This window comes from Nicrophorus vespilloides, unplaced genomic scaffold, assembly GCF_001412225.1.
Source record: "Nicrophorus vespilloides isolate i.1.1-1 unplaced genomic scaffold, Nicve_v1.0, whole genome shotgun sequence".
NCBI lineage: Eukaryota > Metazoa > Arthropoda > Insecta > Coleoptera > Silphidae > Nicrophorus > Nicrophorus vespilloides.
This window is the reverse complement of record NW_017097671.1, coordinates 37,311-56,231: the sequence shown is the minus strand read 5'-3', so window position 1 is coordinate 56,231 and position 18,921 is coordinate 37,311. Positions and strand designations below refer to the sequence as shown.

The 18,921-nt window shown below is 29.3% G+C and overlaps 3 protein-coding genes across 3 annotated transcripts; 2 read left to right on the top strand and 1 right to left on the bottom strand.

Moving 5' to 3' along the window:
• Positions 1-11,814: 11,814 nt before the first annotated feature.
• Positions 11,815-15,488, top strand: LOC108560654 (glutathione S-transferase 1-like). Its single transcript, XM_017918296.1, has 4 exons — positions 11,815-11,913; positions 12,369-12,509; positions 14,771-14,971; positions 15,036-15,488. The coding sequence occupies exons 2-4, from the start codon at positions 12,369-12,371 to the stop codon at positions 15,345-15,347; spliced, it is 654 nt and encodes a 217-aa protein (XP_017773785.1). The 5' UTR covers positions 11,815-11,913; the 3' UTR covers positions 15,348-15,488.
• Positions 15,489-15,741: 253 nt separating this feature from the next.
• Positions 15,742-16,639, top strand: LOC108560652 (glutathione S-transferase 1-like). The gene is made up of 3 exons (XM_017918294.1): positions 15,742-15,882; positions 16,069-16,269; positions 16,325-16,639. Exons 1-3 carry the CDS (start codon positions 15,742-15,744, stop codon positions 16,637-16,639), a joined length of 657 nt encoding a protein of 218 aa, XP_017773783.1.
• A 1,150-nt stretch (positions 16,640-17,789) lies between these two features.
• LOC108560651 lies at positions 17,790-18,780 on the bottom strand. Its single transcript, XM_017918293.1, has 2 exons — positions 18,768-18,780; positions 17,790-18,595 (listed from the first exon to the last, which is right to left on the bottom strand). Exons 1-2 carry the CDS (start codon positions 18,778-18,780, stop codon positions 17,790-17,792), a joined length of 819 nt encoding a protein of 272 aa, XP_017773782.1.
• Between the last annotated feature and the right edge of the window lie 141 nt (positions 18,781-18,921).

Below are 18,921 nucleotides of genomic sequence, written 5' to 3'. Positions count from 1 at the left end.
CTTTCACAATGTTTTTAATAAGCCTTAAATTAAACATTTTATTAGAGATATACATCATGTTTATAGATTGTTTACTTAATTATTGTTTACCTTTTAAATTGGTGCAAGTATCAATTATTTCTTTCAATAGTTCACTTAATTAGTTAATTGGAGAACGAACGCAAAAAGCGGTCGCAGATATTTCCAGGTCGATAGCTTTGTTATACACGATGGTAAATTGAATATATCAGAAGGTATTTTCATGAACATTTGATCATGACAAAGCTTTGTTCGAAATGGGTAGCGCATTCAAGTTTAAAGTGGACAAAAAAAATAACAAGTTGATGATTCCTAGCCTTGTTTTGAGCTGCTCAAGCGAGTTAAAAAGGTTTTTTTTTCATGTGTTATGTAACAATGAATGAAACCTGGATTCACCACTATACTCAAGAGACAAATCGGGCGTCAGTTGATAAATCGTTATACAAGAAAGGAATCGAAATGTTAGAGAAGCGTTGGTATGAATGTGTCACTCTAGAAGGAGTGAATAAAGTCGAATATTGCCCAAAAGTTGTTGTTTTATTATTCATCATACAAACTTATAGAGTGAAGTGTTGTGTCTTCTTACTTATTAAGCAAATTATTTATTTTGAATACATTTGTAAATATAATTTTCATTCAATTTAATAAAAAAAAAACCAATCTGATTTGGATTTTATATTTGATAATGGAATAAAAAGCAAAGAAAAGTTACCAAACTCAAGACAAACGTAATTTTAAAATCATGTTACAATTATTTTATTTATATATTTTTTTTTTGTTATAAAGTGAATTATATACATTTACATTATTTAAATTAATGAGAATTGCACTGAAATTCTTTATTTTATTGGGAAACAATGTGTTTTGTTTGTTGTTTTAATTAATTCTTATATTTTTGCATTATTTAATTTGAATTGGATTTGAAATGAAGATCTTTAAATTAATAATTTTGTAATGTAAATAATCTTTTGTAAATCTACTTTATATTTAAGTTGAAAATTTCATTTTCAAAAGGATCAATGAAACTTGATCGCACACATTTTTTTTTTGATTAGATAATTGAATGAAGCGTAACGAACAAAACGAAAGAGAGCGAGAAAAAAAAAATGCTTCAAAGTATGTCCGTGCATGAAACGCGAGGATTAAGGGCTTTACCATCATCATCTCTTCCTATTTTTTCTTTCTCTTCTCTTCTCTCCTCTCATTCTTTATTTTCTCTCAGACAATGCCACTGCTCTTTCTTCTGCTACCCAAACAGCGAAAGCTTTCTTATGCAAAACTCCTGCGTTTATTTGAATACAAATGGGGGACACGCAACCCCTGCGACAGAACCGTACTTCTATTTCTGTATATTGTGAAATGGGCATTCTTTCACGCCCACGTAATAATCACGTTAATATTTGTCCAATAAATACAATTGCTGAACACATGTTCGGTTGCAGAAGGGCGCGTTTCCAAATGGATTCATTTGGTAATCCAGGCAATAAAACTGGACTGCTGTTATAATGTTTGCTTTGCTTCTGAAAACAATATTTATTCTGAAATTGTATCCATAAATACAGGTTTATCAGAAATAATAAATCATATGAACATACTTAATGAATATAGTCATACCTCGATTAACGAATTGGGTGCAGTTCACGAAAATCCTTCGTTAAGTAAAACTTCATTTTCAGAGATAAACATGCTAATTTCTAATTAAAAGCTTACAAAGTGAAATTGTTTCTCCTTTCATTTATTAAATGGAATTGTTACATTTAACACTGATCACTTTCAATAATATTTCTTCATTAATTATGATACATTTCACTAAAAAAAATAAAACTATTTCAATGTCATTAAGGACTTTTTTCTAATTATTTGATTGTTAACAGTAACTTCTTTGATTGATGATATAAATATAATTAATAAATACAGTCATGCCTCGATTAACGAATTGGATGCTTTTCACGAAGTTCATTTTCAAAGATAAACATGCTAATTTCTAATTAAAAGCTTTTGTTCGAACAATGAAAAGTTTTCTTAAATACATAGTGAACTTAAATATTTATTTAATGGAATTATTACATTGAACACTATTACTTACAATAACACTTCTTCCTTAATCAGTATAAATTTCACTAAAAAAGAAAACTGCCATTTAAAGACTTTTATTTAAAATATATGATTGTTAACAGGAATGTCCTTGATTGATGATATAAATATAATTAACGACTACAGTCATACCTCGATTAACGAATTGAGTGCGTTTCACGAAATTCCTTCGTTAAGAAAAACTTAAATTTCAGAGATAAACATGCTAATTTCTAATTAAAAGCTTTTCTTTGAACAACGAAAACTATTCTTAAATATATAGTCAACTTAAATACAATGTGAAATCACATTTGAAAATAAGAGTGTAAAATTGAATGTTTTTGCTTTCACTTATTTAATGTAATTGTTACATTTAACACTGATCACTCACAATAATACTTCTTCATTAATTACGATACATTTCACTAAAAAAATAAAACTATTTCAATGTCATTAAGGACTATTTTCTAATTATTTGATTGTTAACAGGAACTTCTTTGATTGATGATATAAATGTATTTAATGAATGTAGTTATACCTCGATTAACGAATTGGATGCGTTTTACGAAATTCCTTCGTTAAGTAAAACTTCATTTTCAGAGATAAACATGCTAATTTCTAATTAAAAGCTTTTGTTTGAACAACGAAAAGTTTTCTTAAATACATAGTCAACTTAAATACAATGTAAAATCACATTTAAAAATAAGAGTGTAAAATTGAATGTTTCTGCTTTCACTTATTTAATGGAATTGTTACATTTAACACTGATAACTTCTTTATTAATCAGGATAATTTTAATTACAAAAAAAATAAAACTTTTTCAATGTCATTTTTCAATATTTGAGTGTTAGCAGGAACTTCTTTGAATTTGTCTTCATTGCTTACAAATTTATCTAAATCTTCTTCTTTTGAATTTAATAAATATTTAACCACTTCTTCATCAACATTTTCGTAACCTATAGAATTCTGATTTGAAGACATCCGGATAACTTTCTTCCTAATTTCATGAATGTTATTTTCTTTAAATACAATTTCTGTATAGATTTTGTTGGACTTAAATTGGAATATTTTTTATGTTTGATGAGGCTTCAAATTGTGGACTTCATTATATCGAAACATAGTTAACAATAGTAACGTTAACTGAGGTAAGACTGTATTTCTTATTATTATTGGTGGAAGTGATGATTTAATAATCAATGTTATTTTTATTATTAAATCATTATTTATAGTAGAAATGTTCATATATTCCACACATAACTGAAGATAAATAATTAACATAAACTTAGTTTATTGGCTAAACTCAATAAAATTTCTTAAAAAATCAGTTACAAATATTTCTTTTACATCTTCCTTCTAAAATGATTGTAATGATGATAATATCACTATTAAAACGGACGTTCGAAATCCCGTCTGTATTAAAATCCCGACTATGTCAAAATCTCGACTACCATAAAAATGTTATTGTAGAAATTTATAATAATAAAAGACACTGTCGAGATATATCGAAAGCCCGACAGTGTCTTTTATTATTATAGTCGGGATTTTGATTGTCGCGATTTTGACATGGTCAGGATTTTGATATAGTCGGGATGTCAAACGTGGGGGTTTTGAGCCATCCGGGATTTCGATACACTCGGAATTTCGAACATCGTGAATTCGATAGACGGGATTTCGGTTGTCGGGCTTGCGATTGCCACCGTATTTAAATACACTTTTACATTCAAGAAAAAGGATCACTAGAACCATCTAACGGGTTTAACTTTAAATAATCTGTAAATATTATTAGGTTTCTTTCTACCTCTTTTTCAAAGTAAAATTACCAGATAAACAATTAATATACAAAGTAATTCAATTACAAAATCATATATTTACTATAAATACACGGATATGCATTATTATAAATTAAATTCTTAAAAATATTACAACAAATAATCATTTAAATTAATAAGAGAGAAATCCTATTGGTCAATAGAATTTTGCAATATTTACTAATAAATACAATGTATTATGTATTTATTCTATGTTGTTTGCTTAATTCGTGTATTCTATGTAAATATTGCAATAAATATTATGGTTAATAATAACATAATGAAAAACAATTGGAATTAATTATTTTATAAATCAAACAAATACATAAATTCTATTTTTAACTAACAATACAATTATTAATTAAAAATGCGTAAATGTAAGAACAATTGCAAACATTTCGTTTATATAATATTTGGGTTGCCTACGTTGCACCATCTGTCACCTTATCCTTACAGATATTTCAATAGCAGATAGTGTAATTTACTTAAATAAATTAAATTGTTGTTAATAAAGACGTTGATTTAATAGTATCAATATAAGGTAAGTAATTAGTTATGATAATAATTAGAAAATGTAATATTAATACTAGATGATTAATGATAATGATAATGAAGAATATTCGCACAGGTTAAAAATAACAGCATGTTAAATGTGTTTTAAGTATTTTTTTTTGCTAAGAAATATACAGGTTTTAAGTTAAAATAAAAATATTGATAATGAATGAAATAACATAATTATACTATAAGTATAATTATCAAATATTGGTATTAGTTTAATATATATATATATAAACTTTGCCATTAAATAAATAGCTTATATTAAAAATTGTAACAATAATTCATAAAAACTAACAATTTTAAAGTGAATCCATTTTGTTTAGTTACTAACCAAACTCAAATATATACTCAAATTTTACAACTTAATTTTCAAATATTAGTATTGTCTTTAAATTTTCAAATTTATTTAAATGCCAACTTTGTTACTAAATATGTATGTTTTACTAAAAATAGTATAATTATTTTTTTTAACTTTGGGTTCATTCGTTGCAAAATAACTAATTTTCACACTAATATTTGTGAATAAATATGAATACAGGTGAATTTCAATTAAATTTATAAGTTTTCAAAACTATTATTAGTTTAGTGTTTTCTATTTGAATTATTACGAAGATAATTGAATTACAATAATCCTTACAAATAAGTATTACAAGTAAAATAATTATATATTAAATTTCTGAAACTTCAAATGTCAAAGTATTTTATGGTATTATTTCTAAAATGAGTGTGAATACTAAATAATATATTTTTAATTTTATATATTTTTTTTAATTTAAGTGAAGAATTATTGCAATTATGAAAATAAATATTGTTGTTTTGGTACGATCGTTTGATTTGGAATATTTTGAGTGTATTTATAGAGTAATCTGTAATTTCAAACGTTCATTTAAATCGTTAAAGAAAATTATTCCTATAGTCCATTTATTATCTATATGTAGTAATGATTAAAGTTAAAATTAGATTTATAATATCAACAATAATATTTTTAAGTAAGGCACATTTACAAATTAGTGTAAAGTGATTGAATGTACATATTTATAAAGGTTATCAGTAACGTTTTTCAAACTATTATTTATTATTACATATATACAATAAAAATTAAAAAAAGAAAGTAATTCCCTTTTTGCGTTGTTACAAAGAGAAAACATAATAATTTGAATAAAACAAAATATTACAATGCTACTTATAATGCATCCGTTCCGCCAACTGTTTAAAACCGGACTAATCAAGAAGTATAATAAAAATAAATAGCACAAAAAGAAACTTGACTATATCAAAGAAGAAAAAAATCGGATTTATTTTTAAATTTTCATGCCACACTATAGTGAATTTGCACTAATAGAAGCCGCACTATACGAGGTATTGCTGCATATTCAATAATAAACCGCACAAAACGAGACTTGAATGTATAAAGTAAGAAAAGAAAAACTTTCATTTAGATATAAATAAATAATTTTTAGTGCTATTTTTGAAGAATGTATTTCTATTTTGATCAATTTAGATTGTTCAGGAATTTTCAAATCAAATCGAATTTGACGAAACCGCACTATGAGAGACATTCCTTGATTGTTGTTCAATGTAGATTGTATTTGATTTTTCAAATAGAACTACAATGAATGTGTCGAAACCGCACTATGCGAGGCATTGCTTGATTGTTGCTGAATTTAGTTTGTTCTGAAATTTTTATATCGAACTACAGTGAATTTGTCGAAACCGCACTATGCGAGATATTGCTTGATTGTTGTTTAATTAAGATTGTTTTTAAATTTTCAAATCGAACTACAGTGAATTTGTCGAAACCGCACTATGCGAGACATTGCTTGATTGTTGTTCAATTTAGATTGTTCTGAAATTTTCAAATCGAACTACAGTGAATTTGTCGAAACCGCACTATGCGAGATATTGCTTGATTGTTGCTTGATTTTTGCTTAATTTAGATTGTTTTTAAATTTTCAAATCGAACAGCTCGAATTTGACGAAACCGTACTATGCGAGGCATTGCTTGATTGTTGTTCAATTTAGATTGTTCTGATAATTTCAAATCGAACAACAATGAATTTGTCGAAACCGCACTATGTGAGGCATTGTTATATTTGTATCCATTATAGGAACTGAATAACTATAAATTTTAATCAATGATAATTGTGGGAATAGTTATACAATCAATTATAATTTAACATATTGCATTGAATAGTTTTCTAATAATTTATTACAAAGGTTTTAAAGAATATTAAACAATTCATAAGTCGAACTTCTTTCAATATTAACGAAGCTGTGACCACGATTATTCGAAGAAAATCAATTAAGCAAACGTTAATTAAGAACGTTCGCCTTACACGCGACGTTAATTAAACGATAATTGGAGTATTTCGTGATAATTGCGAGCACGAAATAAAATCGAAAACCTCCCTCATCTATTGAAATATTCAAACTGTAATTGTCATGACGATTTCTTTACATTCCCAACATATTAAGTGCACGCAACATAATAATTCTTGCATATCCAAATACATGAAGTAAAACACACAAAAAACCTTCAAATTATGATGATGAAAGTACCAATTTTAAAGTACTTTTTGCCTATGACGAAACTTTTCTTTTTTCGTGATTTCATTTTATCTACAAATTATCAAATTATCTAATTGATGACAAATTGCATAATATTTCGTTATACACGCAAATTTTCTTGTTTATTTATATTTTTTGTTATAATGTTATTATGGGAATATAATGCAAAGTCACAATTTGTAGAGATATACACTAAATGAGTGAGAGTTAGTTTCCTGTCGCATTCCCATTTCCATGTACCGACATACAGCCTTGATGAACTATTAGTCATATCGCACGTAACATTGCTGCTAGTAGGAGAACCTGCAAGTCACAAAACACACGATTTGTTGTAATCAATATTTGCTATTAGACATCGAAATGGATTGAATCGCTTCTAGTTCAATTAATTATTCATTCGAAAACAGCGTAGGACTCTGACGCCTTACTTTTGTATCCAATCCAATCCAAACTCATTATCCCATTGCTAATAAAGGAAAAAGGTATGAATCGATTCAACACATCGACTAAGACTAGTTATTTAAAATATAAATTCAAAATTTTATAATTAAAAGTTATTTGTGTCCAAATACAAATTAATTAGTTAAGTAAATATTTGTAATTGCATTAAGAAGCGGCGAAAACAAAGTCTCTGTTTTTGGGTACGTAATAATATGCCGAAACTGAGGCCTTGAGATCTGTGACTCGTTTATTGCAACCGTGATTAGTATTGTTCTCACCATGTTCTTACTTTTTGTTTGTATTCATCAATTCGATGCAAATAACAATATATATTTTGCCATTTCTGGTTTGGTATTCTCTTATGATTAAATTTCACAAGAGAAGCTTCGATATAAGTCAAAATATTAATCGAATTCCTGGCTGAATAAGTGTGGAATACGTCGAGGAATTTACTAGGAGTGTTGATTGCTCGAGATATGCAATTATAATAATATTGCTTACGAACATAAAGAAAGTTAAGCAATGAATATTGTGGATGTTATTTGAACTGATGATTGATTTGAATTGTCCCATTAACACAATTATACTAATTAATTTGAAAGAAAACTAAATCCAAAATTACATACTATCCAATGTCTCAATTATCCTAGATTAACTTTTTATCTAATCCATCTAGAAATGTTAGTTTACACATTTAGTTCTAACATAATTATACAAATAATTCCAATGAAAACAAGATTAATTTAACTAATTTAGATATTAAATCTTAGATTAACTTATTATTAACCACTAATTTTTTGGTTACAAATTAAATGTATAGTACAAAAACGCGCATACTAAAGAGCGCAGTAACAAAAGCGCGCAGTAAAACAAATTTTTGAATGATAATTAAAGACGGAATTAATTAAATAATTTGTGACTATAAACAGGAATTCAATTTTAATTCACAATAGAATCATTCATTTACTGAAACATAATTCAACATAACTATACTAATTAATTCCAATGAAAACAAGATTAGTAATGAAATACAGGCTTGTCTTAACAAACTTAATATCTAAAGTATCTTATTTATTATTAACTAACATTTTTTTGGTTGCAAATGAAATGGGCGCGTATAGGACAAAAGCGCGCATATTAAAGAGCGCAATAACAAAATCGCGCAGAAAAACAAGCATTTGAAAGATAATTAAAGACGAAATTCATTAATAAATAATTTGTGACTGAAAACAGGAATTCAATTTTAATTCACAATAGAATCATTCATTTACTTAAACATAATTTAACATAACTATACTAATTAATTCAAATGAAAACAAGATTTGTAATGAAATACAGTCTTGTCTTAACTAACTTAATATCTATAGTATCTTAGATCAACTTATTATTAACTAGTCATTTTGTTGATTGCAAATGAAATGGGCGCGTATAGGACAAAAACGCGCATACTAAAGAGCGCAGTAACAAAAGCGCGCACGACAAAAGTTCGCATTTAAACAACCACTTGAATGATAATTAAAGACGGAATTAATTAAATAATTTGTGACTATAAACAGGAATTTCAATGAAAACTAGATTAGTAATGAAATACAGTCTTGTTTTAACTAACTTAATATCTAAAGTATTTTAGATTACTTATTATTAACTAATCATTTTGTTGTTTGCAAAAGAAATGGGCACGTATTGGACAAAAACGCGCATACTAAAGAGCGCAGTAAGAAAAGCGCGCATTAAAACAACCACTTGAATGATAATTAAAGACGGAATTAATTAAGAAATAATTTGTGACTGAAAGCACGTATTCAATTTTAATTCACAATAGAATCATACATTTACTTAAACATAATTTAACAAAACTATACTAATTCATTCCAATGAAAACAAAATATGTAATGAAATACAGTCTTGTCTTAACTAACTTAATATCTAAAGTATCTTATATTAACGTATAGGACAAAAGCGCGCAGTAACAAAAAACGCGCAGTAAAACAACCACTTGAATTATAAATAAAAACTGAACTAATTATGAAATAATTTGTGATTGAAAACAGGAATTCAATTTTAATTCACAATGTAACCATTCATTCACTCAAACAATGAACAGATTACGCAATCCGGAATTTATTCCGAACATAAGCAATGCACTTTGTACGTGTAATGGCGTTCAATTAAGTTTTCGCACGGATTTCGTTCATTTCAATTGCAAATCTGAAGTTTCTGACATGCAATCTAAATGCACGTATTTGTTGAAAACTTATCAATTTCATTGTTTAATTGCTTTACTTAATTATTAAAAACTTTATATGTGAATATAGTGCGGAATCTATCAGAAAATCTGACTACAATATTTCAAAATAAACTAAATTTTATTTGAGCAAAATAAGTTTAAATTAAATACAATAATACAATTATTTCTTTAGTTCATCGATTAGTCCGGTATTAAAAAGTCTGAAATATTGTCGGAATCGTTTTGCCGCACTTTGTTAGGTAATTCTGTATTTAATTAGTCACTTAAGTATCAAATGAAGTATCGCTTTTTTTATCAATACCATAATTGTGTTGATAAATGTGAAAACAAACACATAATATGCAAGTAATAAATAATGTTCTAGAACTATTATAAACTTGTTGGCACGCACTTTACTCGGTTATCTTTGCTTATGATAAGCTCACAGTTAGATAAAAAATATAGGAATCGTATGTTGTGTCAAGTTGTATTAAGTGTAAATCGAAACTTCTAATGCGAAAATCTAATACTTACTATTTATAAATATGCGAATCGTAAATTGATATTATTTCAATTAGAAATAATATGTTATGAACTGAATAAAAGAAAAGTCACTTCAATCATTATCGTACGGAATTAAACTATGCATTAGATATTGTTTAAGATTTATTTTATTTGAAATATTTTAAATACATTGAAACATGTTTTATTATCTAAAAATTATTAATAATAATTCAAACTAAAATAAGCATTAGAGTTTTCAACAAATTTAGCTTTTTTATTAACTATTTAATAAATTTTACATTATACAGTACATTAGTTGGACTTCTTAGATTCGAAGATTTACATTATTGTTTAAATACACATTGAAGTTCGGGGTTCATTTTTCTAATTAAACCTGGTTCTCTCTCGCTTTTGAAAGTAATATTTTCTTTCATATTTCAAAGCGTCGTGAAATGTTTCAAAAGGTCATAAGTCTTTGCTTTATAGTTATTGATACAACTATGTAATTCTTTATTGTTCAACATGTATAATAAAAACAACTGAAAAGTAACAAATCTAATGTAGTGTAAACCTGATTGTACAAAATGATTTATATACTGGTTTAGATTAAATGTAGAAATTTGATTTTATTACTGGAATGCAATGATATTTTCAGAATTACATACAAATATGCCAAGAATAATAGTGAAAAGGTTGACAAACGCTACTCTACAGAGATTTACATTGGTTATTAAACATGTTACAAACATTTACTTCGGTAATATAATGAAATATATAAATTAGAGCATTTTCTGCAATTCATTAAGCTATCTGGTGTATCTTAAAGAAGTTTAGTTGAATCTAATATTTATCTTATCTATAGTTGATAACTATAAACATCAAATAAGACGATAATTATTACTAAAAAAATATAAAAATAGTAATTAATATTTTTTTTGTCTGCAAGAATAATTTAGTATAAAAAAATACTGTAAATATTAATAATAATCATTTGTTTAAATAAAGTTTGCTAAGAACTTCAAATGAAAATATTTGCAAATTAACAATTTGAATTCGTCGACAGAGAAAAATACTAAAAGTAGACATGATTTATGTGTGTTTTAACTACTAAACAAAAATACTGAAGACAAATGATAAAAAGAATTATAATATTGAAATTAAGAAATGGCAAATTGAAGAGTTTTCATTATACAATTTTTTTTAACTAATGACATTTTATGTGTATTTTAAATATTCATGAATGTAATAAAACAGAAACTTTAATTATGATTAGTCTGTTTTTAAACAACAATAATTTGTAAAATTAGCAATGTTGTCCTTTGATCATTGTAAATATTCATAATTGCAATAAAAAGTAACTTTAATTACAATTATACAAGTTTATTTGAAAAGTGATATTAATTAAAGTAATTGTGATTTGAATTAATTGATTGTGCACCTTGGACGGAAAGAGCAAGAAATGTTGCTTGTTTGTGTTGTTTTGAAACGATTTTACAACAGTCATAGCGGATTTAGTAAACTCATCTCCAACTCGCTGATTATCTATGTTGGCCTGACGTAACCCAGATCCGAGTGGAGCTGGGTGAGGGAATGCGTGACCGGTGGCGGAGTGCGGAGGAATACGAATTGGTCGTACATAAACCAAGGCTCTCCGCCAACTGAATTCAGTCGCCTCTTTTCTCTTGTGTGATTGCCGACGCATTTAACAAAACAACCGTAAGTTTTAATAACAACAAAAAAAATAACTAGATAATAATGTAACCACTCCCAACTTCAGTTGCAATAAATAATTATAATATATTTCCTTTTTTTGTAAATTCAATTGACTCTCCTTAATCGGGACACAACGGGATTAGTACAGTTGTCCCGATTGTCCCAATTATCCGAAGTTCTATTTGTTATTTGCTCGGTTTTGATTCCGTTCTTTAAGATTTGTCCCGATTAAGCGGAATATACTGTAGTTGATAACTGGTTTAACAGATATATTAGTTACAATTGTTACAATACAAAGTTGTTAGTGATGTAAGTTTAATTGTAATGACAAGCGGAAAAAGCCGGCCGGCCGGTACATAATTGTTTGTTTAAACAACAACGTAAATAATAATCCGCTACTATTATTAGCAATGTTTCTAGAATTGTTTTTGCTTTCATGGTGAATTTTCTTTTCATAGATGCCCATCGATTTCTACTACGTTCCCGGCAGCGCCCCATGCAGGGCCGTCCTTTTGGCTGCCAAAGCCGTTGGTGTCGAGTTGAACTTGAAGCTCACCGATCTGATGAAGGGCGAACACATGACCCCAGAATTCCTCAAGGTAATATTCAGCAAAACAAAGGGGTTACAGCGAACGTTCAGTTAAAAGCCAATTGACCGGCTCATGCGAAAAAGTTTATTTTCAATTTGCTGAATGCGGATACGGAGGATAGTTGGCGGAGTGTTGCGTTGGCAGCTGAAAATAACAATTTCACGGCCTTGATAATGAACGGATTACATCCGTCGAACCGGTTGTCCTTCATCATTCAATTTACTATTAACCACTATAATTCTTTTTGGAAAGTCATGCTTCCACCAAAATTTCGGGTTCATTGCATACGCGCAAGGTGATGCAATTCGCCTCAGATGGAAACCTGCCTATAACTGTAACACATTCCATTAAAGTTCAAGAAGAAAGTTTTCGGATTGCATTACAAGACCTGTTTATACTCATATAATCCAGTTAAATAAATGTATAAAATAAAAAGAGAAATCAATAAACTGTTGCATCNNNNATGTTTGTTTACGTTCGATGTTACATAATATCTCGAAGTATTGCTATACCGGTTTAATTGTTCCAAGCAATTGCTAAGCGCTGTAATTGGGTTTCCCATTACAAGGCCGGAAAGCCACCGACCGCAGTATTCCGTCATACCTCCAGTCGCGGAAACTTTCATATTTTTTTTCTTCATTATATTCACTTCATTCATAGTTATTGTGATTACTCGATATCAATTGTAAGTACAGTAATTCTTGACTTTAAGACGCACCCTTTATATGTAATAGTGGGGGTAATTTTACAAAGTTGTGGTTAAATTTTGTAGTCTGAACTATACTGATTTGTTTTATTTTGTCTGCATTTATATCTAATTCGCAACATAAATAATATTAATTGTGTAAACAAACTTTGATAAACTCTTGGTAAATATTGGTTGGGTAACCTGTTATCAAGGAAGGTGTGATAAAAAAAATGCAGTTTAAATTCCTAAAGTAAATGCAAGTGACATTATTGTTGCATATGAAAATAACAGTTATAAAGTCCCATTTATTTATGCATTGTTACGTTACATTTATAATTCTTCAATTTTTTCTTTCTTTAAGTTAGGCTTATGTTGTTCAACAATTATTCTATGCACTAATATAAATGCATAATCAACTTATTTAATTAACTTTAAGAAATGCGCATAAATCTTATTTTAGAATTTATTGGCAGATTGGACTAGTTCTTAAGCCAAGACTACAAGAAAATACACATGAAAAGGCAATTTTTTCATCATAGCTAGTTGGAAAATAATGTTTTCTAAGAATCATTATATAACTTGTGATTTCTGAATAACTATTTGAAAACATGGATCATTATATAGAATATGAATACTTTTTAAAACTATCGCTTCATTACAAATTCAATCAAATTGTGACATAGATTGTTTTAAAACTTGTTTCTAGAAGAATCAGTACGAAACAGAAATTAATTAGTAACTGAATAACTACTTGAAATCATGATTCATTATTGAACAGGGATACTTTTTGAAACTGTCAATTACATACAAATTCTGAATAACAATGAAAATGTGAAATAGATTGCTTTAAACGTAGTTTCTAGAAGAATCAGAGCGAAACAGACATTAGTTAGTAACTGAATAACTACTTGATAACAAGAATTATTATTGAATAGGAATACTTTTTGAAACTATCAATGAATTCCAAATTCTGAATGTCAATCATAATGTGAAGAATCAGAGCGAAAGAGAAATTAGTAAGTAACTGAATAAATACTTGAAAACATTTGAATATGGATACTTTTAGAAACTGTCAATTAATTAAAAATTCTGAATATCAATCAAAACGTGACATAGATTATTGTTTCTTGAAGAATCAATGCGAAACATTGACATTTTTTTTAAATAGATAATTTTTGAAACTGTCAATTAATTACAAATACTGAATACAAATCAAAATGTGATATAGATTTTGATAAACATTGTTTCTAGAAGAATCAGTGATAAAAATATGATTTAGAAAAGCAAATTGTAATGTTTTTGAAAACAATAGTTTTTTCACGATGTTTTTGTTGCATCATTATAGAACATTAATGTACAGTCATTTTCTGTATAATTATATAGAGAAAAGAAGTAGAAATATGTATATTTTTTACTTATGTGTAAATAATGTGCAATGGAAATATAACTATGACAGGAAATTTCTTAATTTGAATGATGTTTACGCATTTTCCGGTCGAGTTTCAAAGTAAAAGTTTACTAAAATTATAAAATAAGTATATTAGAACAATTTGTATGAATGTATTTTGTAATTTTTATTTAGATCAACCCACAACATACTATTCCAACCATCAACGATAATGGATTCAGTCTGTGGGAGAGCCGCGCCATCATGGGATACTTGGTCAACAAGTACGGCAAGGACGACTCCCTGTACCCCAAGGACCCGGTGAAGCGCGCCGTCGTTGACCAAAGGATGTTCTTCGACTTGGGAACATTGTACCAGCGTTTGGCTGATTACTACGTAAGTTACTTTCATAAATATAAGAAAAAGAAGTGTAATCAAACTAACTAACAATAAATTACAGTACCCAGTTTACTTCGCCGGTGCCGCCTTCGACCCTGAGAAGAAGACCAAGATCATGGATGCTCTCCAATTCCTGGACACCTTCTTGTCCAAGTCCACCTACGCCGCCGGTGAGCAACTGACCATCGCCGACTTGACACTCGTCGCCACCGTCACCACTTTGGAAGTGGTCGACTTCGATCTGTCCTCCTTCAAGAACATCATCAGGTGGTTGGATGTCGTTAAGAAGAACGCTCCAGGTTACGAGGAGGCCAACGGCAAGAACGTTCTTGCCTTCAAGGCTCTCGTCGACAATCTGATGAAGGGCAGATAGACGATGCACCATCCGATTTCTGCACATATTTAATTCACAGAAAAAAATTAAAGAGAACTCAAATAAACGCATAATACTTTGATTTTGTAAAGTTGTCATAAAATGCACGCTCTAATAAAAGTTTTTATTTTATAAATAATACAAACGTTCTATTTCTTTATATCATACACCTACATCTGGCCAATTTCTTGAGTACCTCTATAACTTATATAAATACTCAACAACAAAAGATTGTTTTTAATATAATTACTAATAATAACTAAAAATAATATTATTGTTGTTGTTTATAATTAGGATCATTATAAATAAATTAGTTATTACAAAGGAACAAAGAATAACTGCAAGCATTTGACTATAAAATAACATACATTAAAAAATAAATTCACAATTCACAATGGTTGTAGAACTTTACTACGTTCCAAGTAGTCCACCATGCAGGGCCGTCCTTCTGACTGCTAGAGCCATCGATTTGAAAATGAATCTGAATTTCATAAACGTTATGGAAGGTGAACAATTTGAACCTTACTTCTTGAAGGTACATCAATTTCACTAATTATCAAACATAAATTTGTCGTGGGCACCTTAACAAAAAAATATTCTAATTCCAATATTTTTTGTGGGCCCCACCTCGTGGTCCCTAAATCTTAGTATAGCAAATGAATAAGACCCACAGCTGTCTTATCCTTCTGGTATCTAATTAATATAAAATTATAATTTTTAGATGAATCCACTTCACACTGTACCAACAATGAAGGATGGAGATCTTAGTCTAGGAGAGAGCAGAGTCATTATGACTTATTTAGTCAACAAATATGGAAAAACTGACGCACTATATCCAAAGGATCCGAAGAAACGAGCGATGGTAGATCAGAGGTTGTACTTCGAAATAGTAGCTCTGAATCCGCATATCAGAGATTACATTGTAAATAAAATCCCAAAAGTAATACATTTTGTGTATACATTTACATATTTTTTAGTTTCCGGTGTTCTTTGAGGAATCAGTACTAAACAAATCTGCGATTCCAGGTATTTGCAGTGTTCTAAACATTATTAATAATCTTTTGGGTAAAACAGCTTTCTTCGCTGGAGAAACATTGACAATTGCTGATCTATCTTTAGTCACTTACATAAGTACTTTGGATGTACTTGATTTTGATTTGTCTCAATACCAGAATATAATAAAATGGTATGAGAGGGTTAAAAAATCTGCGCCCGGTTACGAGGACGAAAATGGAAAGAACGTTTTGAGTTTTAGGGATAAAGTGCATGAATTATGCAAAGGAAGAACTTAAGAAGATTCTGTTTGGATTAATTTTAAAAAAATGTTGTTATTACTTATTGTAGAAATAATGTAGATGAATAATGATTATTATGTTCAAATTTAGTTTTAAATAAATTAAACAATTATTGATAATTCTCCTTCTTTTTTGTAATAAGTTTCGATGAAGGCGAAATTGATAATTCAAATTATTAAAAACCATAGCAAAGGAATATTGAATATTGTCTATACGTTTTATAATGTATTTATTGTAGATACGTTAAAGCAATTTATTTATTAAGCAAATCTATAATAAACTTAATTTTACAGAATTAAAAGTTTCAAATATATTTCAGAAATAGTTACTTTGACTTTACTTAGCTTTCGGTACATTTTGATGTATATTTTGTATATTAATTTGAAAAATAATGTTAAGTTGAATAATGTTATTAAATGAACAAAAATACAAAATCATTATTAATAAATGTATGAAACTAAAATACATTCTTCTTATTCTTATTCCTTATTCCAAATTATTCTAGTAGCAATATTTATATGTTAAAGGATAGTTCAATATCTTTTTGCTTTCTTTTGGTTTTTAAATGTTGTCCATTGTTGCTATTGCTATTATTTGATCACTAAATAAATTATTACCAAATACATATTTATGATCTCAATCATGTTTTGATGGTGGTGGGACACACATTGTCTCACCTATTGAAAATAATTTTCTAGATAATGTTCAAAATAGACGAATTACCATTTAATTTGGTTGGTAAGCCAAGGGATGAATCATTATAGGCCATACAATTTGATGATTAACAAGTTGACGAAGTTGTCTACAAATTTGTTGGGTCTAGAAATTTAGGAATTTCTGGCCACTCAAAGAGTTAAGGTAAAATTAATTCTCAATTTACAGTTCATAGTTAAAGAAAGAGAAACGAATTAAAATTTATTTGTGAACTATTGCACTTTAAATAAAATGGAGCAGATTTAGACTTAATCTTTTTGGGCTGCAGCCCAGAGCCCAGTTCATAAACACAAATAATCCAAACTTGGGTTAAATTGATAGTACTAGTGTTAGTCCAAAGCTTTAAAACAGTGTTAACTCAGAGCATTTCCTTTAGATCATGTTAATGCTGCACTGCACTGCCACTGTCCTCGTAGGCCCTATGCAGCCTCCGCTAGTCTTCTTCTTTGCTTAGTAACATCTCTGATATGTACGCTACAATATCCCAGCTCTCCGCACTCTGCAATATTTCACTGATAACATTTTCTGGCTCTAGCAGAACTCCCAATTCTGCCTCCGCCTCGTGCTTCCTTCTAACCCATCTGCAGCACCTAAAAAGCGTGTGCTCAGGGGTATCGTCCTTCTCACAGTACCAGCACCTTTCTTTTTTCTTCTTTGCAATAATGTGCAGGTACTTGCCAAAGCATACATGACCAGACAGCGCCTGGCTCAGGTGAAATGTTGTTTCACCGTGCTTTCTGCTTAACCAAGGGATTAGGCGCCGAGTCCAGGCTAATTTTTCCGATCTGTGCCATTTATCTTGCCATTTTTGCAGCAGTCTGGCTTGAGCATCCACTTTGGTCGCGCCCCTCTGCCTCTCATCTCTCTCCAGAACAAGGAGCTCTATTGGTGGCACACCAGCTATCACCTGCACTGCGTCTCGAGAAATTGTCCTATACGCGCTGCATATCCTAATTTCTCCTCTCCGTTGAACCGTTTCTAGCACTTTCCTATAGCTTAGAACTATCATTGCCTGTTCCCATATAGGAGCAGCGTACAGCATAATAGATTGTGCCACTACTCCTAGCAATCTTCTCTTGCTAGACTTCGGCACACCCTTGTTATGCATCAACCTGCTTACAGCCGTAGTTGTTTCTGCTGCTCGGATGGCTACTGCCCTGATATTCTCGGCGTAGCTCAGGATACTGTCAATGGAGACCCACAGGTATTTAATGACTTTCTTCGGCGTTATTTCTGTGCCTGATATGGTAAATTTTATTGGTCTTGTTTTCCTCCTTCCGATCAGTAGCACCGCTTCTGTTTTTTCTGGCGCGAGTAAACAGTATTAGACCAGAGCTCTCAAAACAGTGTCAGTCCAAGGCATACAGTGTTAGCTCAAAGTCTCTAGAGTGTTAGTCCAGCCCCAACAAACAGTATGAGCCCATAGTCCCAAAAGCTAAAGGTTCTGATAATATTGAAGATACATTTTTTATTTTTATATCTAACGAAGCACTAATAATAATAGAGCAATTATATAAATATATCATAATTTGTATTTCCATTATTATTGTATTTTTACTAATTGG